Source organism: Siniperca chuatsi, linkage group LG1, assembly GCF_020085105.1.
Source record: "Siniperca chuatsi isolate FFG_IHB_CAS linkage group LG1, ASM2008510v1, whole genome shotgun sequence".
Lineage (NCBI taxonomy): Eukaryota > Metazoa > Chordata > Actinopteri > Centrarchiformes > Sinipercidae > Siniperca > Siniperca chuatsi.
This window is the reverse complement of record NC_058042.1, coordinates 32,411,743-32,436,774: the sequence shown is the minus strand read 5'-3', so window position 1 is coordinate 32,436,774 and position 25,032 is coordinate 32,411,743. Positions and strand designations below refer to the sequence as shown.

The 25,032-nt window shown below is 39.7% G+C and overlaps 1 protein-coding gene across 14 annotated transcripts in view; it reads left to right on the top strand.

Moving 5' to 3' along the window:
- Positions 1 to 25,032, top strand: part of znf536 (zinc finger protein 536) — a 226,008-nt gene that overhangs the window by 169,377 nt on the left and 31,599 nt on the right. The window contains exon 7 of one of the 14 annotated variants that reach the window (XM_044193018.1): positions 553 to 674. The exons of 12 other annotated variants lie outside the window; for them this stretch is intronic. In XM_044193018.1, coding sequence (XP_044048953.1) covers positions 553 to 674 — 122 coding nt within the window. Of the gene's footprint in view, positions 1 to 549; positions 675 to 25,032 lie in introns of all 14 variants that reach the window. One more of the 14 variants, XM_044193009.1, reaches the window with a different exon arrangement.

Sequence of the window (25,032 nt, the reverse complement as noted above, 5' to 3'; positions counted from 1 at the left end):
AGTGGGATTTGAGTTTCACGGGTCGTGGGGATGGGAACAACTTTTCTCATGCATTCATGGTAATATGAATCGTCCTTTTAAAACAGATATGGTTACATATTAGTTTTGAAAGGTACAGTAACTGGCTCAGCGTTAAGCTGCCCTCCAACACTGGGGCTCTTTGTTCCCTGGCCGAGCTAATAACTGGCCCCTGATCCTCATCTCTTACTGGTTGCGGAAGAACACTCTCAACTTTTTTTTCTCCATCTTTTTCCCCTGAATGTATCTTTGATTACACCGTTATATGAGCTTCGTTTTGTCATTTCAATTTCACTCGATGTGTTTAGCGCTGAGAGATTTGTATTCAGGATTGGCAATTATGATTAGAATGCCACAAAGTAAGCCTTGTGAGTTTTTGCAGTGACAAGTGAAAGAGAGAGAAAAAAATACCCCTCCTCCCTTTCTCTCCCTCTTTTTCGCTCTCTCACACATACACACACAGGAAATATGAATCAAATATTCATGAAGTGGGCTGAGGTTCTCATATACCCATATGCTTCCTCATTCAAGCAGCTTGCAGTGGACAGAGGCATCCATCCAGCTTGTATGACACAGCCGAGTGTGACAGAGAGCATGACAACACCCCTCCGCCACCTATCACCACTACCGCTGCCATCACGATAATCATCAAATAGGTCACAGCAAGCATGCACTCCTCTCCTCCTCTCTTCTTTTTCTTTTGTCCTTGTTGCCCTCCCTTTCTCTTTCGTTTAATAATCTGTTGTGAGAGAGATGAGTCCTCTGAGCTCCGTGATTCACTGGCCAGGAATCCTTGTAAAATCAGGGTGCCGTGCATTTGCCAGTTTCCAGAAATTGTAAGAACTTTATGGTTTATAGTTTTTTTATTATGCTTCGGCAGGAATGAAAAGGGGGCTGAGAGGAGGGGTCGGGGGGTGAGGGTGGGTGGATTAAAACTGAAGGGATTAGCACCATACTTTAAGATAAATCTTTTTTAATGTGAAATCTCATCCCCGCTCATTCTGGGGTAACCACTCTTATTAACTGCTTTTCTATCACTCCCTTTTGTGCGGCCTATTTTTTCGCTGAGCAACTTTAAGTACAGGCTTTTGGACACAGTCGCGCGGCACCAACTCTGCCAGCTACACAAACAACGTCCCTTTTTAAGCTTTTAAACACAGAACAATGGCAAAGCACATAGCTGCACACATTAATGCTTTTGTATATGGAAGGGGAAAGAAAAAAAGCAAGAAAGCAGAGAAGAAAAGAGATAAGCAGAGCTTGGCTGCGCTGCCCCTCCATCTCTCTCTGTTTTCTCTTCCTCCCTCACTCTATCTCTGTGAAAAAAAGAATCTCTCTTTCCATCATCAAATCCAGGCTGATCTGTATGTGTCGGGGGCTAAACAGACAAACATCATATTCTCAGTCTCCAGACTCTAATTGACTGAACAAGGATTGGTCACACTTTTAAGAAGCGTTCCATAATGGATTTGCATGTTTGTGCCTCTTTTAACTGGCAGCGTGAATGGAAGGCATAAATGTTGTCATTATTACTGAAAACAACAGCCCTCTCTCTTTCTGTCTCCCTTCATCTCTCTGTATCTGTTTTTTGCTTGCCATAAAAGATGAAATCAGTGCAATGGTCGCTATTCATTGCAAGGTCAACGCAGCTTGACAGATGACAAACGATCTCAAGATGGCCACATCATCTGTCCTGTAGTTGTTTGGCGCAAAAGAGATGAATGCATCTATTTTTTCTTCTCAATTCTTCTCCACTTCTTTAATTTCTTTATCACGTCATGGGGGGCAGAGTGACAAAAACAACCACCTGATTATCCGTGGCACTGGCTACAAGTGCTTCCAGGCCAAAACCAAACGAGGAGAGAGAGAGTGTGTGTGTGTGTGTGTGTGTGTGTGTGTGTGTGTGTGTGTGTGTGTGTGTGTGTGTGTGTGTGTGTGTGTGTGTGTTTGTGGGGGGGGTATTTTTAAAAAGTCTGCACTTATCGTGTTTCTGTATCAAGAAGCAGAGTTGGCAAGAGATGGGGATTCAGTATTATGGACAAGCTGCTCATCAGATGGGAGTTGGTTTTATTTCTGTGGCCCACCCTCCATCCCCCCAACTCCCCTCTATCCATCCATCCCTCCCTCCAATCCTCTGCCACCCCTCTCTTGTTTGCTTCTCATCCATGATGTGTCTCATTTTCCCTAACTGGACAGCCACATCAGAAATGCCCAAAAGAACTTGGCATCATTGTGTGGACAGAACACAACTTTTCATTTAAATTATTTGATTGATTTTCTCACTGTTTATTGTTTTTTGTTTCTTCTTCTTCTCCCCTTCATCTTTTTTTTCCAGGCTCATTATCTGCAGTATGGAATACAGTGTAAAACATGCGTGCGTACACACACATACAGTTAAACTCCGTCTCCGCCAGTGACGGCCACTTTTGACAAAAAACACTAAGTGCATTTCTTAATTATCTGACTTCTCTCTAATACCGTTGTCATCTCGCAGACAATCCCTCTCCTTGCTCTCTGATGTTGTTATTATGTTCTCATTTGGACGCTGGCTCTCTGCAGGTAGTCATCCCCCGCCACCCCTCATCGTATCCCTCCTCCTCTTCTCACACACAAACATACACACACTTCTCCTCATTCTCCTCACTAACTGGTCCTTGTTGAACTTTGCTTTGTGCCGTTATATATCATAAAAAATGTAAAGGATTACTGGTATGAAGTGGTCAAACAATATTTCCAAAATTACAAAGATTTATTTTTAATTTTGTGCTAAAAATGAACTTTTGTAAGACTGTACACACAAATGTGCATATACATCTCTGATGACCACTGGAAGCAACCAATAGGCTGAAGGGTTTGTTGTGTGCACACAGTACAGCAGATAGAGGAAGAGGAGGAACAGGAGGGTATGTGTGTGTGTGTGTGTGTGTGTGTGTGTGTGTGTGTGTGTGTGTCTTTCTCCTTCCTTTGCTAATGAATCCATCCCATGTACACCATCCCCCCCTTCATCATCTGACAAAAAATTGCTCGGCTTGTTAATTAAGAAAACAAATATTCAGCAACTTTATCAGATGTGAGGCAGCAGGATTTTTTAAAACATTCTTTTTTACTCTTTGCTTTTTTCCATCTTTGTGAAAAAGTGCCGTCAGCTTACCTAAAGTTTTATAACAACACATCTTTCTTCCAGGCTGTTAACTTTAACACGATACAGTGCTTTTTGAGGGGGTTGTCTGTTCATTTCCATTAAGCATTAAACATTTACCAAGAAAATGCAGGAAGCTACCTTAATTCAATGCTATTTCATACTTTTTTTTGTGTTTTTAGTCACTTAGGTATGTTCCATCTATCCAGTGGGGTCCTCTAGTAGATTCCCTTATACAATAAAGTGAGCTAAACTAGTCTATTGGTTTTTTGGGGGCTTGAATGCAGAGGTTGCAGTATTGGATCTTACACCTATTGAAGCTGACGCAGTATAACAATCCGTGCAGGGCCAAAAGTAATGATCATATACAAATATCAATATGAGAAAGACTGTGTGCTAAAGAAGACGCATTGCTATTGATGTTTAAATAACTGTAGCGTCAGAGAGATGGAGAGAGGGGGAAAAATGTGAATCATATTTTCTCACTGTGTCTTGTGGGGTGAAAAAAAAACAATCGAACACATCTCGCGAGGTGAAACAGTGAAGCCAGGGGCAAGATAAAAACAGCACTTCTCTGTCTTTTCTCTTTCTCTCTGCCGGTTGGACAAAACTACAAATAAATATGTAACCAGTTAGTATACCGTTTTTGCTGTGAGCCGCATTATCTAACGGTGTTACCGCTCTCTCCGGAAAGAGACAGAGAAGGGAGTGTTTGACAGTTCAAACTCTGATGATAAAAACCAGTAAAAATGTATGTCTTCAAAAGTGTTTTTTTTTCACTGCAGTGTGTGTCTTTTAATTTGTCTGGGCATACGCAGCTGTATTTGCATTTCAAAAACTCATATTTGAGAGGGTGGTTTAAATGCCAAGACGCGAATTGATGACAATCACCTCGACTCAAAAGCATCGTCGAAAACCCTCTCTCCTCACTGCTGACATTAAAACTAAACCAACGGCCGCAACGCAAACACAATACAAATATATATTTATCTTCCCTGCCTCCCTTCTTCCTCCATCAACCTTTCTCCTGCTCTTTCTCTCCCTCCATCTCATTATTTTAGTATCATTTTACATTTGAATATCAGTTCCTATACTTGCAGGGCAGCTGTGTGTGAGCCACAAACTAAAATAAGAGAATAATCAGCGGGGTTCAGAATGAGGAGGAATTGATTCAGCGGCAAACAGTCGGGGTGCATACACTTTCACACACACACACACACACACACACACAAACACACACACACACTCATATGCACAGCCTTCACAGCCCTTTCACTGCCTTTTCATCACTTTATATATTCATTTCTGTAATTTACAGTAAATCCAATAGCTGTCAGACACAGACGCACACAAACACACAAAAGAAAAAAAAAAAGAATTAAAAAGCACTGTAAATTGACAGCATAGGAGAACAGCTGCTGCAACATTTACAGCAAAGACCACTCTAAAATATTAAAGATGTGTCATCATCAGCGCTCGGCCCCTGCATCTGTAACCATCTGCTTTCTATTAAAACATTACACCCGAAAAAAGCACATGTAGCTCGCTCGGCGATGATATTTCCCCCCCTTTTTTCCCTTTCAGATCTGCTCAATCTGGGGGAAACTGCATTGGCACAGACAACCACCTTTTGAGTCCTGTCGAACTAAAAAAAACAAGTTCCTGAATACCTCCTGGAGCTGTACAATCTCTGCTATCAAGCAGCTGATACCACAGGATACAGGCAGATCAAAAAATACGTAACTGAAGAGGTTACAGGTTCATACGTTTAAGGCAGTACTGTCTTCTGTGCAGCAATCAAGTTCACAGAATACAGTTTACCACCTGTTTAGACTGAGATAAATCTTCCTGACCAAAATCAATAGTGCATCAAAGTGATGTCTGTTAGCATGATTTAAGGGCTTTTTTATCTGAAATTATTATTTTTTCTTTCACAATTGTATTTTCCTTATGATGAATAATAACCAGAGGTCACATACACTATCCTCCTATGATTTGATTCATTACATTACTGGTCCTGTCCGCGTGTCCTTGAGCAAGACACTGAACCCTCAAGTTGCCATGACTAAGAGCATCAACTAAATGTCTAAAATGTAAAATTACAGTCCTCCCTTCCCTGATGTCCTTGGGTTACTCAGGGGTGTGGAGGCGTACAATGACTCAGACTGTTTGGGGCGATGACATCTGTCCTGTTAGAACAGATAGAGAGAAAAAAAGAGGAGAGTGAGAGCTGGGCTTCTGAAAGCAGCACCGCAAAATATTATGTTACAACTGAACAGAGAAAGATGGGAGGAGAGACTTATGGGCTGAGTCAAAGGTAAACAATTACAACATCGTGACTCACTTTTTTGGAGCACGGCTAAAGGAAGATCATCTCTCCCACTTAATAGGTAATTTCCTTTGTCTCCTGAGGATCATATCACATGTTGTTGCCTTCAACGGGGTGGTCTGTCGAGGTAAACGGCAAATGAGAAAGAGAGAGAAAAAAATTACAGATTGAAACTTGGCTGGAAAACTTTCACAACAGTGTTCCTTGAGAAACATTCTGTTCAAATTAAACAAGCGCCTGTTTGTGAGGAATGCAACAACAGATTCAGAGGGACATTTCCCAGTTTCTATCTTTTTTTTTATATTTCATGCTTTCTGTCATCTTGTCTGTGCAAAACTAGTTGTCCATTTTGGGGCTGTCATCTCCTCTTCCTTCATTTGCAACCACTTCTCCCTCTCATTTTCTTTCTCTCTCTGCCTCTCTCCGTCACTCTCTCTTGTGATGTCACTATCTCGGCGTGAATCATTAGGATATCAGTGTTCAGCCAGTGACAGAAAGCGCATGATTAACAAGCTCTCTTGTTTTTCCTCTCCTATTTATCCTCCTCCCTTTTTTCTGAAACGAGGACTCCCGCTGCTTCCAACGACATTTCTCCTCATTCCAGCCCCCCCTCCTCATCATCCCTCCTTCCCTTCTCTTCTTCCCTGTCGTGGATGGCAGGGAGTCACAGGTGTGTGACAATAATTACACATACACTCAGAAAAAAATAATGTCGTTTCCTCCATTTAATAAGTTTGCAGTAAAATAGGCAGCGAGATAGAGAGAGAGGCAGAGAGCTCAAATCTTATCGGATACCCCAACCTCTAACTTAATCATATGGCTCTTAAGAGCAGCCTGCCACCAGCTGGGGCACCGTAATATGCATGCAATATGTGTGTAAAACGATACGCTTTAATTTTGAGCCCACTTTAAGCAGCAACAAAATCTGTTTATATGGGAGACATTTAAAAAGAAGAGAGGGATGGAGGGAGGGTGAGCAGAGGATTGGGTTAACTCTTGCTCTCCAGGCCTGACAAAAGCCATCTGTCGGGTGCCAACTAGTATCACTGCACATACTTTAATGTACAGAGAGTGGAGAACAAATGAGGGAAAAGTTGACTTACTTTTTCTATAAAAATGTGTGTGAACTGAGTCAAGGTGTCCCATGTTTTAAAATCGAGTTTTCCCCTTTTATGTTCTATAAAGTTGCTTTTAAGCCAGACTTAAAGCTAACTGGTGAAATTAGCACATTCTTCCCCTTACAAATGAAAAGCTAAATTCATGAAAAATTAACAGTTTCTCAACTCAATACAATGACTGGTTTTGCTGCTACAACCCTTCTTGATCTGGTAGGACCAGTAGCTTATGGTGGCTAATGATAGCTAATTTTAGCTAGATATTGCTGTCTAACTGACATTCCTGAGTCAGTTTGGTGACTATGACTCTTCAAGGCTTGTGCTGCTGTTACCCCAATGTATTAGGAGACAAGTCCTCCAAACTAAATGGCAAAATAGGTTGTTTGACACAACCTTTAAAAATGACCTATAATAGCATTTTTTCATCTTACATGACATCATTTGTCAGTACCTTCCAAAACTGTTAGAAACAAAGATTACAGAAAATGATTGTCTTCTGATTTGGTGAAATAGCTACCTGGAAACGTTAAGAATAAGGTTGTGCTTTGGGTTAAAAAGAAAGTACTTACGTTAGGTAACCTTTGTCATCATGGTTAAAAGTAACATGGTCAAGATGGAGGAACAGTCATGGTTGAAAAAAAACTAAAGCTGACTGTTGGTAGGAAATGGGAAAAGAGCTGCATTCTCCCGGGTCAAAGTCACATGCTCAGTTGACCCCTCCACCCACCCTGAGCACCCCCGACCTCTGACCTGATGAGGATTTTGAAGCAATATAATAACATCATGCTGGTTCTGCTTTTGCTCCTGACCGGCAAGAGTTGTAATTAATAAGGCCACTAGTGGTCCTTCTCATGTCAACTTCACTCATGTAAACATAGGTCATGTTATTGCACTTACCATTATCCTGCCACAGTGGCCACTATTCAGCACAACTTACATATACACAGAATCCGTGTTTTCATGGCTGCACAATTCCATCAAATGGAATTTTTTCACCCAAATTAATTTTATTTACCCAGCTTGGGATCTTTGGAAACTTTGGAATCTCCACTAGAATATAAATATTATGGCTAACCCATTGGTGTGTCAGTGGGGTTGACAAGGTTAAAAATAATCTCCTTTTTTCTTCTGCCTTGCATTTATTTGCATTGATTGATTACTCGCGTTGATTTGGGGGTTTTCAGCAGTCACAAATGTTAGACAGAAGCTTGCCTTGCTTTTTGTACTCAAAGGGAAACACTTTAAACCAAGCTGATGATTGTTAATGACTGCGATGACATGGGTTTTGGGAATCTCCAGGGATGGATAAACTGAGCTGCCGTTTGCTTGAGTTGCACCATCTAGTGTGCGGACCCGGGGTATTACCAAAGGGTAAGAAAGAGAGAAAGACAGTAGAAAGCAAGAGTGAGGCATTCAAGGACAAGGGAAGCAGAAGGCTTTTTGGGGAAGGAAGGAGTGGAAGGGGAGAAAAGAGGAAAAGAAATGGAGGGGAGGGCCGTGTGTAAACTTCAAAAAGCCTCTGACGGGTGCTGCTGCTGCCGCCAGCCCTGACCACTCTACAGATGCTTTTGTTCCCAGCTCGCTCTCGCTCTCTTTTGCACCCTCCTCCCCTTAACCCCCTCTCTTTTCGCCTGGTGTCTTTGGTGATCCAGCGCGAGAGGAGCGGGGGCTATCAAAGCCACCGCTGTCTGTTACAGACTTCAAAACCCGGGGCCCCCGTCCGTCCGTCAGCCCCAATCATCATATCTGTGAGGCCCCAGCGGAAAGCCTCATACACTGGAGGAGAAATATTTGATCTGTCCTCTTTGCCAGGATCAACTGTCACACAAACGACAGGAGCGCCCCGGCGTTGCAAAAGGAGGAGGAGGGAGGAAGAGGAAGTGGGAGGACTGGAGGAGGGTGGCAGGGGGCAGGGATTAAACTAAATACATAAAACTAAAAAAAATTAACCTCCACTTGATTTCATAAAGTGAACCCCTGTTCCTCAACTTTAAAACCCACTTGCAAGGATTACTTTCATATTTCATAGTTGTACACTTTAATATTATTCATATTTGAGCAGGGCCCGCATCTGAGGCAAGTGACATGTTGGACATAGACTTTATAAATAGCTAAGTGAAAAAAAAAAAGTTGGTTGGTATTTCATTATTTTCATCATTCTTCTTGATTCTCTTAATTTTCACCATTTGCCATTGTTTTTCTTCATTATCTTTCATTAATCCATGTATGCTATGTGCAGCAATAGGAAACTATATTAGCGAGATATTGTGCAGAGTAAACCTACCTAATCTTATCTTTGCCACCTTTTTTATTTTATGAGTTTCTGGGTGTAGTGCTGATCTAACATACTAAGGAGATTAAAAATCCCACGTTTTTTTTTAAATATTAAAATTCATGAAATTACAACATAAAGTCAGAAAGTACTCCTCAAGGATTGAATATGAAGATCCCTCCATCCCCCCATATTTCAGTGAGAACATTATACCTTTGTAGGAATTAAGTGTAGACATGATGTTTGAAACTATATGATTTACCCAAACATAGTTGTTCCAGCTCTTCTTTGTTGGGATTTGTTGTTTTTTCTCTCTTTATTATGACTCTAAATTTAATATACATTACCTTGGGTTCTTGGAAATTATGAGGGACATTTTCAGAATGTTTCAATATTTTATAAACTAAATGAATAATTAAAAAAAGCAGATTAATTGATAATAAAAATAACTCTTGAATAGTTGCAGTCATATATATATGTATGGAATATCAAAAAAAATCACGTCATTTTATTACATACATGATTACTGACATTTTTGTGAGTAAGGTCATGGTTTACCCAGCTTTTTATTTGTCACTACATCATGACATATTAGTGCTCAGAATAGACGAATAGGCCTGTATCTTTCCATGTATCCATCAATCTATTTAGCCATCTATCTGTCTATCTTTTATTTATAGACATCACCGTGTGTGTCTCCAGGAGGCGGCTGGTATAGTTAGCTCTTAAATCCTATATGTGAGATCAGACTACATAATTACCTATCACATTAAGCCCTTTATGTCCACCAGACTTAGGCCTCTCTCTTTCTCGGTGTCTGCCTGTCTCACTCTCTCTCTCTCTCACACACACACACACACACACACACACACACACACACACACACACACACACACACACACACACAGAGCAACAGCAGTGGAGCAGCTGGTAGCATTATTGACACACAGTGTGCCTGGGGGGGGAGGAGGCAGAGAGAATGAGAGAGAAAATCAAATGGGGAGAATACGAATATGTGATTGGAAGGAGGGTCTATGTTTGTGCAGATGACTTACTTCAAAGCATTTTGCGTTTAATTGACCCACACATACATAGAGCATACCGCAACTTTCTAAACACACACATACACACAAATACACCAACCCTTTTGGAGTGAATCTATTCAGACAGACTGCTATCAGCGATGCAGGCATGTCACTCATCACCCCATTGCATCCAACAGAAGAATCAGCAGGACATCGTGTCAGGCTTCGTGGAACACACACATGCACGCACCACCAGACATGCATGCACGTGCCAAGCTGCAAGTCCAAGGTTCATAAGGTTGAATACTTCCAGAGATAATCAGTGTACGTCTTATGTCTTAGTACGGTACATAGTGTGATGGAAGGTTGTACCAGAGTGGACACTGCTAATCTGGCAGTGTATGTGTGTGTCTGTCTACCTGTTTGTCTCTGATTGTAAGATAAAGAACATAAGGGATGATCCACACAGGTGTACTGTAGATTAAACAGACATGAAGGCACATACATCACACACACACACACACACACACACACATAGGAAAATGTTTCATATTATTGGATACACAGTAGTTTTATTCTCTAGATTGTTTCCATTGTTTTTGCTCATCATGTGCTCTACTTCCAAGTCTATGAATTTATCATGTTTTACTAGAAGCAAATTTTGGCAATGAATTAAGTTCAGTATAAAAAATGCATGTCCATATGACAACTGTTATGCTTCTTTTATTGTGAATGTGGAAAATTATTTATGAATCTAAATTCAAAACCATCATGATGAACACACTTGAGAAATTCAGGAATTTGTAAGGTCTGTTTTTAGAATCTTTGATAATGGTTGTCATGTCAGGTCTGTGATCAGAGCTGTGAGGGTCAGGTGGGGTTTAAAGGGTTGAGGAAGTGAAAGTTTGATTAACCCTGCTCAGCTGCAGGGATGCAAAAAAAAAAAAGAGAGAGAAAGAATGTTCATTTTGACAAGTAGAGAAAAGTCCAAATCTGAGTATTGCAGTCTCGAGGGAATTGGGTAAAGATGCCAGGTGATCTGCACTGTGTGTGCATATACATGGGAATGTGTGTGCCATTGTTATCACTTTCAGCAACAATAAACAAATTAATTCTTTTCTTCTTTGAATGTAGAATGTAGTGTGGTAACAGATGTCCACCCAGTGGCTTCTGGGACGGCACTTCACATTCTACATGTGTTAAGTGACAGTGATAGACAGCAGGTAGTCTTTTTAATAATTCAATATATTTCAATCTTCTCTCTCCTCTTTCTCTCTCTCGCTGTATCTTTCTCTGTCAGAAGCCAAATAACACTGTTGACAAGGATATGATAACACAAATTGGGCAAATGTGAAAACACCAGACTCATTATATTTTTTTTCTTTTTTTTCCTCACATACTTACACATATTTTGATAAATTCCATTCTTAAATTTGACTATCTCAGAGCTTATAAAAAATCAAACACAGACACATAAATGCACACCAGGAGCACGTGCAAAATTTTTTTTAAACCTATTTTCTGGCCTCCTCACATTCTAAACATCACTCCATTTCAGAAAAGACCAATCAAAAGACAAAAAAAAAAGGCAGCGGCGGTGAATATGAGCCAGATCCAGCCAGCCAGCCAGCCAGCCAGCCACTCAGTCAGTCAGTCAGTCAGTCAGCCAGAGACATAGACATTTCCCCAACACCAGGATGCGGGTAAGTGAGCCTCAACTGACCAGAAATGATTTGCCTCTGTCTGTTAGACACGTAATGGAGTCATTTAACTAGTCAAATTAGGAGCCGGCGAGATGCCGCATGCTTCATTACTGGGTTCCAATGGGCACCGCTCTACATTTACGTCAGAAATGATTTCAGGGCAAATTAATGTTTTTATTGTCTTGTGAAAAAAAAACACCCACATACACAATATGACTCTTACACATGTATGTCTACATCTTTGAGCACACATGGCTTCAAGCTCACACATAGGTTGTGTGCACATACTGCTCTGTCTGTCACACTAGTTCTTGCAGATCCACACACATCTAAAAGATCAGCACCATCTAGAGGTCAAAATCAGATATTGTCCGTGCCTCACTGACATATTAAAGCTCTTATTTGTCTCCCTTCTTTGCAAAAGCAGTGAGAAATGTTTCCCACAGCACGATTTGTTACACACCAAATTATTGTTTCTTTAACGCCATTTATTGAGAAAAAGGGCATTTGATGCCACAAGTGTGCCACCCATGGATTATGAGTAGGGCTTAACATTTGTCAAACATTCACAATACTTTTTATTAGGAAAGAACACATTCAGTATAGGTGGAAAAATGAGCTAGATAAGAAAAAAAGGGCGTGTTTAAAACAAATATCAGCAGCAGAAAGGCAGATAGTTAGCAGTGCTGATGATGTGAGTGACAGCTATTTAGCCTGGCTTGACACAGCACTCCCTCTCCTGACCTCTAAATCAGAACCAGGTGATGACGGAAATAGGAAATAGAATATATCCACTGGGGAGAGATCAAAGACTGAATGTGTGTGCAGAAGAGGACGGGTGGGAGGGGGGTGTACATGTAGATCTGCACCTTGTCGACAGGGAGGTCTGACAACTGGGATTATTGATGAGAGGCAGAACCCTGTTAGACTCTGAGCAGAGCACAGACCTCTGGGATTTGGAGTCCTCGTAGTGTTTACATGTCCGGCAGTCTCACAGGCCACTGACTCTCGTCAGCTCAAACTGAATGAGATGCGGGCCCAGTTGGAATTCAACCAGCAACTTTTCTCAGCCTTCGAACTTTACTCAGATTTCAGTTTCAGTGCAGACTTGGTGAAGTTGCCTTTTATTGCTAGAACAAGACCAGGTTCACTCAGTGCTCTTTCCTGTGGCAGTTTTTCAGGCTTCCAGCAGCTGCTTGTATTTATGTTATCATAGATTACAGCTGCATTGTTTGAAGTTGACGGACAGCCAGTGATATTTATGCTTATGCGAGAGTGTGTATTTGGATTTCTTTGTTTTCGACGAGGCACACACACACACGCATAAACACACCAAGATGCACCGGTGTAATCATGCTGCACACATACCCAGCTGTGCAGACACATACACACACACTTGACATTCTGTCGATATCATTGTGTCCAAACGCTCGGTTTGTTTGATGTAGCTCTGGACTGACACTGGCCGGCGCTCTTTGACGCACACACAGATACTTTGTTCTAAGACCTACGCAACCATCTCTCTGTCTTCTCTCTCTCTCTCTCTCTCTCTGTGTGTTTCTATCCCTCTTGCTCGTCGTCCTCTTTCAGACTTCATTGCTGTCCCTCTGCGATAACCGGCAGCCCAGCCACATGGACAGATCGGTTTCATACTCAGCCAGAGAAGCATGTCAACAAGGCGCTGTCAGGCTGAAATGCAAACATGTTACTTTATATGAAAGTAAGGTGGTGGTTATGAAAGATAAACTTATTACTCTATATTTGATAATAAAAAAATATATACTGTTGAATATATGATAAAAGTCAACCATCAGTATGTGTGGGTCCCAAAATTCTTGCCATGGTTTTTGATGATTCCTTATGTATTCAGTGTGGAACTAATTTGTGATGTACTTTTGGTAGTTCTTGAGTCAGACTTGGATGTGTGCACTTCTCCAGCTGACTCTAACTACACCTACGAGTAGTACTAAGACTAGCCTGTGTGCGAAATCATTTCATTTTAAAAGTTTAAAAATAAAATTGTCAGTACTTTCTGGTGGATACGTTTAGGGATGGTGACGCTGTTTCTAAATGATCTCAAACACATCTGGCATTGATGTACTGCAATTTCTTGTTGCTTGTCAGTGGAAATATACGTACCACTATATCTATGACAAACTAATACTGGCCCATAATATCGGTCTGATTTACCAGTCTCTAGTTTAGGTACTACTACTTGTTCAAGAAAAAGCCAAAACTATTACTTGTCAGTTTCTTTTTTAAAACTTGGTTTGGACAAAACTTTCAAAGCAGTCGTAATCTGTGACCAAAGCTAAACTGTGAAAGTGACATGTTGTCCTTGCAGGTCCATGTAAGATATGCATGTGCTCACGTCTGTGTGTTAAGAAAGACCTAATTGTCTCAATACGTGTCTTATTTGTTTGAATGTAGAGACATACAGATTGATTTCTTATTTCTTCATCCATCTTTGGTCAAGCAGGCCCAGTCTCTCACTCTCGGTCTCTCCTGCATTTTCTCTTCTCAGCCTTTCTTCCCCCTTCCCATTGAAAAACACAGGCATTTTATAGACATAAGCCCTGATGCTGTGATATTGTTTTTGACTCTCTGTTATGTATTGATCACTGGCTCGCCTGTTTATCTGCACAGGGTGGACATTTATAGATGGATACATGCACACACACTTTCTCACACACATGAACATAAAGGCACATACGCTCATGGCCTTTCATTTGGACAAGAAATCTTTGTTACTGCCACACTGCAGTGAAAGAGGAGGTGTGTGTGTGTGTGTGTGTGTGTGTGTGTGCGGGACTTTCAAACATTGATGTCTGACTACTGATTCCTTGTCATCTTATTATTACCCCTCCATTCGACATAGAGGCACCACATTGTTGTTGCATGTTTTTGTGCATAGTTGAACTACTCAGGCAACGACTCCATCGCTAATTATAGCTTTCCACTTGAGCAGCGACACAGAGACACGGGCCCTTGTGTTAACTTCTCTGGAACTCAACAGTGTTGTGGTTTTCAGATATATGCATAACTGCACTGTTTTCAACCATGTAATTTTAGTGTTTCACTTGGAGAAATGGAGTTTGTATGGTCATTTTTTATGTGTCATGTATGTGCTCAGTTGTGAGAGCAGGTATGGAGGGGAAGTGATTCATAGACACATGAACTTCATATTGAACTTTGAGACTTGTGACATATCCGCACTAACTATTTGTTGACAATGCTGACAATGTGACAGCTAACATCTCCTGAGCAAAATCAAAGCAAAATCTGTAGTTATATTTGCTTTGGTGTATTGGTAAAATTCTGAGTTATAAATTTGTTGTCATGCAGATTATGTGGCTTGACTGCAGAAACATTTCATCTTACCTTCTTAAACCACAGAGGCTTCTGATGTTGGTTAAATAGCGGTTTTGTTACTCTTTCATGCACAACACAACTGATTCTTTCAGGCCGATTATCAGTGGCACTATGCTCAATTGCTTATATAAAATGCAGAATGAAATGCTCAATATTCATTTTATATCACTGTTATTATTGTAGGTGCTGGTCATTTTAGCATCGATATATTTCAATTTAAATATTGGTGAAGATTTCAATATAATACATTCATAAACATGAATAGAAATTAGTTAAGTACTTGAGTATTTCCATTTTGTGCTACTTTAAACTTATACTCTACTACATTCCAGAGGGAAATATTGTACTTTTTACTCCACTACATTTATCTGACTGCTTCTTACTAGTTACTTTGCAGATTTAGATTTTATATGCAAAATGTATGATTACCCTCTATTTGTCATAGATAAACATGCTTAACATTATAAAGTAGGTAAAATTAGCTCCACCACAAGTGACTACAGCTGTAAAATGCTGCTTACACATTGAAAGACTAATAAGATTAGATGAATAATGATTCAATAACATAATATATATATATATATATATATATATATATATATATATATATATATATATATATATATATATTACACTAAAGGGAGGCATTCTATATAATGAGTACTTTACTCTTTATACTAAGAATTGTGTACAGTACATTCGCACATTTACTTGAGTACAATTTTGAATGCACGACTTTTACTAACTACTTTATATACTTATGAGTAGAAGTTCTACACATGATCTGAAAAATAACAAGTAATTATAACTTTCATGAATGTTTAGTAAAAAGTACATTTCACTCTTAAATGTAATGGAGTAGAAGTATAAAGTGGGCTAAAATGTAACTACTCAAGTACAACACAAGTATCTCTAAAGTGGATTTAAGTACAATATACTGTAATATCTCAACCAATGTGCCTTTACCTACTGTATACCCTGTTGCTTCCTGACACAATGAGGATACTTCTCCTCTCCTTCTCCATCCTTTGTCTTATTTGTTTGCATTTTATTTTTTGCTTCTTACACTATCTGCCTGCCAGAAATTCTGAAAGCTTTACCTCAGTTTGAACTGAAAGAACAGTCCTTTTAGAGCTATTTTGTGTTCTAAAGAAATCTCTTTTTGTGCCATAAAGCAATCTGGCACACAATGTAAAACTGGTTGGTTATTTGTGGTAATTACACTAATGTCTACAAATGAAGGTGGTAATGATTCTTGATGTTACAATGCTACATGTAGTACTTTTAACAATCAGAGGTTTGCTGTAGTTATTACAATTCAATATAGAACCACCACCCTAACCAAAGAACCTTTGAAGATCCCTCTATTTTCTGGGTGTAACAGTGACTGAATACATGGTTAAGTCCGAACACTGATCGAGTCCTGGCTCGGTTGTCCGCTCTCTCCAGAAGGCAACTCCACAGGACGTTAGCCGGCTCAGCATTCTGGGATAGCTGCCCAGGGGTCCCGGATGACCTCAAGAGTTAAAAGCAAACAGCGGGAGAGATAGACGAAGGCATGGATGAAGCATGGAAACTGACAGAGAGACAGAGAAAGGAGGGATGGAGGTATGTGGATGACGGCAGGGAGGGGAAAGGAGATGGGAGAGAGATGGAGGGTGGGAGGTTTTTGAGAGAGGGGCAGAAAGAGAGATAAACTGGAGAGAGGGAGTAAAAGACACATTGATAAAGACACAAGGATGATAAAATCATCAAAATGTGTACACTGAGATGGCATGCAGAAGGAAATGAAAAGATTTAAGGACATAAGGACAAGGAGAGAGGGAAAAGTGACTGGGAAGGTACGCTACATCGCCAAAAGTATGTGGACACGCTTGTCTGTCTTCTGTGGTTCATGCCCCTTAGTTCCCATGTAGGGAAATCTTAATACTACAGCATACAATGATATATTAGGTCTTCCAGTTTCGTGGCAACAGTTTGTTGCACAAAGTGAGGTCAGTAAAGAAATGGTATTCCCAGTTTAGTGTAGAGGAATTGCCCAGAGCCCTGACATCAAGCCCATTCAACACATTTGAGTTGAAATAACAGGGTTTGCTATTTGTTGTCTGACCACGTCATAAGATGTAACATGTTTGTAGTAGTTCTGCCACAGTCGAAGGAGGAGTGAAAGGACTACCATCATAGAGAGGCGAGACGCAATAATAGTTTAAATATGGGGATAATAGCTTTTTTCCTGGAAGGCAGTCGTAGTGTTGCACTTGGCTGTACACACAAAAAGTTACAGGAATGGTTGTGTAAAGAAGGAAAAAAGAACACTTGAGAGAGAAGTTCAAACCGTTCTTACTTCCACACCTCCACACACCTGGCCTATTGCTGTGTAAAGCAGGCGTAATTGTCAGATTGTAAGAAAGTTACAGAAATTGTCAGACTTTGAAAAGATGTGTGAGGAGGGAGTTTCAGATGCTGTTTGACCATCTGACAAGCACTTGAAATATACTGACCCCTTTATTGCCAAACATCAGTGGCCGACCGCATTAATGCTCTTGTGTCTGAACTGGAGCAAAACCCTGCAGCCAAAGTTTCAAAATCTTGGGGGAAGCCTAAAACCAGACGAGTGAAGACTGTAGCAGTGTATTAAAGCTCATGGTTCGGGAATGAGATGTTCAACAATAACATATGAGCGTAATGCTTGTGTGTCCACATACTTTTGTACACTGTAGAACGCGATGGAAGAAGTAATGCAAGATGAATGAGTGAACAAGTGGTTCACAGGACAGTGTGTGTGTGTGTGTGTGTGTGTGTGTGTGTGTGTGTGTGTGCAAGAGAGAGAAGAGAGAAGAATTGAGTATGTCATCCCTCAGATGGACCTGGTGAGCGACATGTCAGATCTGTCATTTCACTCATTGGCTGCCTCACCCGTTTTCCCACAGTCGTCTTCTCCTTGGCCTGATAATGACGCTTAAGAAGGTAATGGTGCAAATGAAAGCTGCCCCCCCCTTTCTAGCTGCATGTCTTTCTACCTCTCTCTCTCTCTGGGGAACAAAGAGGCCTTATTATACCTCCCTGTCAGCGTCGCTCTGTGTCTCACCACTGTACAATCACTGTTTTCAGCAGCACTATCAGCATGGGGTAAATGGAGAGAGAGACTGAGAGAGTGGGCGAGACAGGTGGAGAGAGAATGGGAACGTCTCTCTCCAGTGGAAGTATTCAACACTAGTTATCTAGAAGTGCTTTTTTAGTTTGAAGCGCACCGCTCGTTTGTTGAAAATGTCTTTTTTTTTCTTAAAGCTTGAACAGGCAGTGTAATTTATTTGAGGCGTGAGTTCACATGACACACATAGGAACACACACACATGCACTCCTTAAGTCGAGAGATATCTTCTTATTGGGGAATCTTTCAATAAATCAATGTGACTTTAAACACATTTCCCAGGCGACGCGGCTGACCTGATAAGAAGTGAACTAATCTCTTTTGAGGCTGCCGGGAGAGCTTTGAACCAAATCTACTGTGCATCTATCACCAAGGTTATTTGTCAATGGCTGCTAATCCCAGGTAAATTTCCCTGGTTTTATATCAGGGGTTCTCATGTCTGAAGTTTCTCGGCCTTGGGAAAATAAGAGAGCAGGTTTACAGAAAATAGGGGAACAAAAGAAATGTTATGGATTTCAGCAGCAAAACAATGGTTCAGGGAGGGAAAGGGAGCAGAGAGGCACAGAGTGAGAATGCGTAATAATTATTCTTTACACATCAAAATCAGAAGTGAATTGCAATGCATGTATCTTTACAAAATAGTTTGTAATGTAATATTGCTCTTTTTTAAGCATACACCTTATACTGATAATTTCATTTTTTCTTTGTGAACCCTATAATGGTCCCAACCATTTTTTTACATTTCTTCGTTCATTTGGACACTAACAACAACAAAATCAATTATTTTTCAACTGACCACACATTTTTTTTGCAATTATGAGCCTCTACCAAATGCATGAGATGTCCATTTACAGTAAAAGTACACTTTCACAATTGGCCCAGATTTTTCTCCATTTAAGTGAAATAAAATATATTTTCCACTTAAAATCTATTTTTATTGACAAGAGCAATATGTAAATAACAAGAATAAGACATTTTACATATAACTAACTAACTTATAGAACTAAATTAGAGTTGTTCATCTGTGGTTTGGTGCAAGAGCACAACAGTTTTTAGGTTTTGAAAGCCATCTCTTTTGGGCTAGGGTTAGTATTTCCTATACATTTCACTCCCTTTGGGCAGAAGTCCCTCCCCAGATCAGAGGGAATTTGACTTTGTTGAATAATTATTTCCAATATCATAAGTATCACCCTGGATTTACCTGATTATCAGTGTATTTTCATTCACTACAACTAAACAATGTCCATGAACATCATATTGATATAAAAATTTCAAGAAATATATAATGGAATAATAAGACGTAGTCCCTCATTCGTCCAGGAATGTTCCATCGTAGAAAAGGTTTCAATCGTAGTCATCTGGACACTGTTTTCAGAATCAAATTCAGATTCTGAAAACAGTGTCCAGATGACTACGATTGAAACCTTTTCTATAATGGAATAATGTTAGAATTATCATATAGACAACAATTTACAATCAGTAAGCTTTGGGTTTTTTTGTTTTTTCTATGGCAATATTCAGTTTTGTTAAAAAAAAATGATAGCAACACTACCTTTACTGTAAATGTAAAGTCAGATGTATTCATTTACATCATTCTATTCAGTAAGCTCTTAAAAACTAAATTGAATCCCACCCAAAATATGATTACCTCCAGAACTGCACACATTTTCCTGTCGCCAACATGAACCTGAAAAGGTCGTTCTGAAAATTGCAGAGGCCCGTGGGAATTTTTGGAAGCCCATCATACTTTGATCAAGCACTGGAGATGAGAATCAGGTTCAACCTATTTTTCAACAAGATGTAACAAATCAAATGTACCAAACGTTAGAGAAGACCATTAAGGGGTTAAATACATCTCTATACTATATGCTCACAAAGTTTTAATGTCGTCTACACCCACTCAAGGTCAGAGCAGAGATCCAGGAAGCCAGGCTTTGGTTACGTCTGTGTAATTTATGAGTACCCAATTAGCTGAGAACACAAACTAATGATTGTGACCAACGACTGGTCCACAATGTGAAAGATAATGTTCTGCTTTCACCTATTACACACAGCATTGTCTCACCACACACACTGTTTGGCAGTTAATAATTGATTGGACGCATTATTGGAAGTGGGAAGTTTCTGTAATTTTTTGTGCTGCACTACCTCATGTGGAAAGAAACCTTTCTTTGATTTGTCTTCTCTTTTTTTTCATTTTCATCCTGTATTCCCCCCTTTTTTTCTCTCCGTCCCTTGAAGTCTCCCCCATGTGCGCAGAAGTTCATGGAAAATCTCTTGCCATATCTGTCATCTGTCACGCTCTCTGATGAACAGTTTTGATCTCTCGCTCCTCTGTTTATGGCTGTTGTCAAGCGAAAAGAGTCGTAGCCGTAAGTGCTTACACCAGCTCGTAAATAGTTTGACGTGTGGCTCTGTAACAAAGTTGTAGGAGTAAATAAGGAACCAAACAACCACACAGAATTGCAATTAAGTTGTACGTCTGCACTATGAAATGTTTGGACCAGGGTGATTTCTGATCGCTCTTTTACATTTCCGAGTCTTGATATCAAAAGTGTGTGTATCTTTGTTCCAGAAAGACTCCTTGGCTGTGAGAGATCAAAGGGTAAGCACAGTATATTATGGATAGCACTCAGCTACACACACATGCAGACACACCACACAGTGGGATAGCAGAGGAATATGTGGAATATAGTTTGATTGCTGCTCAATTCTTCCATCGTGAGGTCATGGCGTTATGGTCCAAGTGAGATGGGGGATTTGCTAAAAAAGAAGACTTTCACAGCTAAAAGGAACAGACTTGAAACATTAACATTAAAATCCATACAGCCTTAACACTCAATCAGAATGACAAAACATGTAATTTAAAGACATCCAGGCTTCTTCTTTTATTTCCCCGTTTATCCCTTAAGTGGCAATGGTAGTAGTTGTTTAATATGTATTCTTTAGTTGAAATATTTTAATGTCTGGTGCATAATTTGACACTTTGCGATCTCCACTGGGATTTAAAATAAAGTTCGAGAGAGAGAAAAGTTTGAACAACATTTGGCTATATGGCACAAGTTTGTAATGACTGTGCGACCCATCGGTAAACTGCTGCTTGTGAAGGGTTTTTAACTGTGTCTTAAAGTTTTTTATTTTCAGAATGCTAAATACAAAACAATCTGCTAACAGGGAGAGACGATTCCCCTTGTTTCCAGTGCAACTTTTCAAGAACTAGTCATGACATCCTGTCATTTTAATCTCAATGAGACCTTTTGTGGTTAAATAAAGTTAAGTGTAATGAAGGATGCAGTGGGAGGCAAGGAAAACATACATTTTTCCAGGGTATATTGCATTGTGTCTGATAAAATATAATAATTAGAAGGTACAGTTAATAAGCATTTGACAGGACCTTTAAATAGAGTAAAAGTTATAATAACTTTTAACGAGTGGTGATGGAGTAAATGCTGTTTCAGAAACATTTTCCACAATGGCAAGAATTAAATTCTTCTGAAAATTGTTGTGCATAACAATTATAAAATTTGAAACAACGGTAGTAACTGTTCAATATCACCAGCTTCAAATCCACAATAGTGGTGTCAATATTGGCCTTCAAAAACCCATATTAGTTGAATCTAAGTTCATGGTTATTCGGACAGCTCAGAGACAAACCAGTGTTACTGTCCAGGACAGACAGAAGGCAGAGGAAAGGCCTGAGAGGAAATGACAGAGAGTGAGAGATACAGAAAAAGAGAAAAGGAGAGAGTGAGCGATTCAGGGAGAAGGCAAAGACGAGGAAGGGGGGTAGGGGGGTGGGGTAGGCGATCTTGGAAAGGTTTAGTATATCATAATTATCCCGTTAAGTAACGGCGGAGCAGCCTCCTCGGGGGAATTCGTCTTAAATGGAAGATTTGCAAGGAGAACGGGTCAGAGAGAAAAACGGCTTCCAGTCGGCAGGAAATCCTGTTTACATTTACATAATCATATCAACACTCACTCCGTCTTCTTCTTTGTCTCTTTCTTTGGGGTGCCTTTTCAAAAAAAAATAAACGGGAAAGAGACAAATGAGGGAGGGCTTTAGTTTGTTGTTGTTGCTTCTTCTTTTTTTTTGCTTGCTCTTATTTTCTTAAAAGTGCTGCCAGTGTTAGCAATAATTTCTCTTTTTGGAAATCTTTTGCCAGCACCTCCAACCTCTTCTCAACATCTGTCTTTTCTGTCTTTACTCCTTGTAATGTCCTCTATGAGAGGAATTTGTCAGACCTTTTGGCCTCTTTCCCTTTGTTTTTTTGGAAAAAAAATAAAAAGCTTAAGCATAGATAAGGTATGGCATGCCTGGCTGTGTGAGTCTTAATTGAGATCTGCTAAGAGCAAGCAGCAGATGTTTGTAGCAGCAACTGTTGAATCATCAGAGACCACTGAAAGCCTGTGAAACCGTGTTAAAAAGAAGCCAGGTGCTCCATATTTTTTTATTTCTCTCTTTACATCATGGAAAAACTGAAGTATGTGTGTGAAGTATGAAGTAAGTGATGTGAAAGTGTGGGTATGGGGAGTTTGTTGTTTGGAAAAAAAAAAGAAATGAGAAAAAACATGGGTTATTAGCAATGCTAAACTATTGTAAAGCCTCTGCATCTTCATGTATCCACGAAAAGATAAAAATAAATGACAAACCTGACTTGAAGCTCAACTTAAACATGCAGCAAAGACAAAACAACGACATATTATAAGGTGATGAATATTATAAATAGCCATTTTGTAAGTCATCAAATTATATGGAACATATTTTATTTTAAATTAATTTTACATTATATAGCTACTGTTGTAAACGTAATGTAACATTTAACTCCATCTCCCACACTTTATTCAATTACAGTGCACAAAGAGTCCAAGAAACTATACTTATCAACCTGTAAATCCGCTTTTGTACTTTACACTTATTTTAGCTTTTATACTTTATATCCACTTTCGTACTTAATTTATCTTAGCTGTATTATAGTCTATTATATTTTGATTTGCACATCTCTTATTTCTTACTGGAAATAATTGTCTCGTTGCGGACTTATTTTATTATTATTTCTATTTCTATTCTATTAGTACTTCAATTCCTGTGTGCATTGACGTGATAGTGAGCAGCTATAACGAAAGAGTTTCCCCTGGGGGATCAATAAAGTATTTCTGATTCTGAAACTAACCAGTATTCCTCTGCTTGAATAACACCTGGCCCCAGGTTTTCTATGTATCAATACGTTTGAGGCAATGTGATTAAGCAATACTTTGAAATACGACCCAATGTGAGCAAAGTAGAATAAAATCCCTAAACTAGATTTTGACACTGGGCTCCACTACATACAGGGCCACAAAATGAGGTAATAATGCAGGACCTGCTTTAGCTGATATTGTACTTTAGGGGTGCAAAGTCCTTAACAAATTTGCAGTTAATCAAATTATGTTCAACCAGTTGATATACAATAAACTTAGGACTTTTGGGGCTCATGGGGTTTAGGGCCTCAGGTTAGTTGCCTACTTTGCCTGATTTGTAATCCAGCCTTGGTAACTCCTATTAATTCAGTCATGTATTCATTCATTCCCTCACAGTTTGCCATCATAGCCCCTAGTGGCTGTAAGGAGACATGCCAGTGTCCACACACACTGACCTAGACTCAGTACCCACCTCTTGAACTTGTCCTGAAAGTACATGTCATACCAACATTACATCACTGTGTGTTCTTATTTAGATATAGCCTTTGAATACATTTCAGATTATTTATTTTGTGTTCTTTTAAATGATAAAACACAATGATAATGAATGATGAAGTAGAAGTGCAACATTAGACTCAGGTTAAAGCTGCTCCAGCAAATTCTGCACTGAGAGGTAATCGAGAACTATTTCAGCTTCCATAAATGTTGACAGTCTTGCCTAGTAGAGCTTTAACATATGTCATGTACCCGCACCTTGATATATTAAATTGATGCCCATGTTATAGTTGATCACAGAGTACGTATCGCCCCCTCATTCTTTTCTAAATTGCTGTCATTTATTTATATTTAACATTTGGAAGCTTTGGAGAACTCCCCCCATGCCATGGGAATGCTGGGAACCAGCGACAGTTTCTCTGTGATTATAAATGATAACTATGATAGCTGGGTTGTGTTGCTATTACTCTCCTGTCTGTCTTGTTAATCTCCCTCTGTAGAGATTTGACTTCTTTTCATCTCAGTATCTGCGTCTTTTATCTCTGTGATTTTGTCCTGGTATCTGTCTTTGTTCTTCACTTTTTTGATTTTGGGCATTTTACTAGAGTTTAACTAATGCAAATATTCAAAGTGATACCTTTGTACTGAATCCCCTGATTGTTGAGATTTAAGGAAGAGCCTCCAGAGGTGGAAGACACTGACTCACCGATATCAATATTTAATGAAAGGCCTGATATTTTGGCATCATTATTTGAGATCGAGATTTATCACTCTACTCATATTCTCTTTTTTTCCTGTCTGTGTATGTCTTCATGAGTGAGTATTATAGACTTTAGCAGGGCAACTCACTTACTGTTGCCCTATATATGCATATTGCCCTATATAATATTGCCCTATTTGGTGCTGTGTACCTAGTTCATTTTCTCTTCCTTCTGTGATCTACTATACATACATCCTCCATACTGTGTCATCTCTTTTTGTCTGTCCTCCTCTTCTACTTTTGTAGTCAAATAGATGGGTTTTGGGGACACATTTCATTGGCCGATCACCCAAATCCTTCCTTACCATCTCCCATTTGGCTTCATGCCACATGGACTTAGTAACCAGAAATGTCACCACCACCGTGCTAGTGCAGATAAAACTGTACACTTCTTAATACAATTGACTTGCTGGAAGGCCGCCTGCTGTATTGTGTTTGGTAGTTCATTGGTTCATTGAAACAGTTTGTGTGTGTG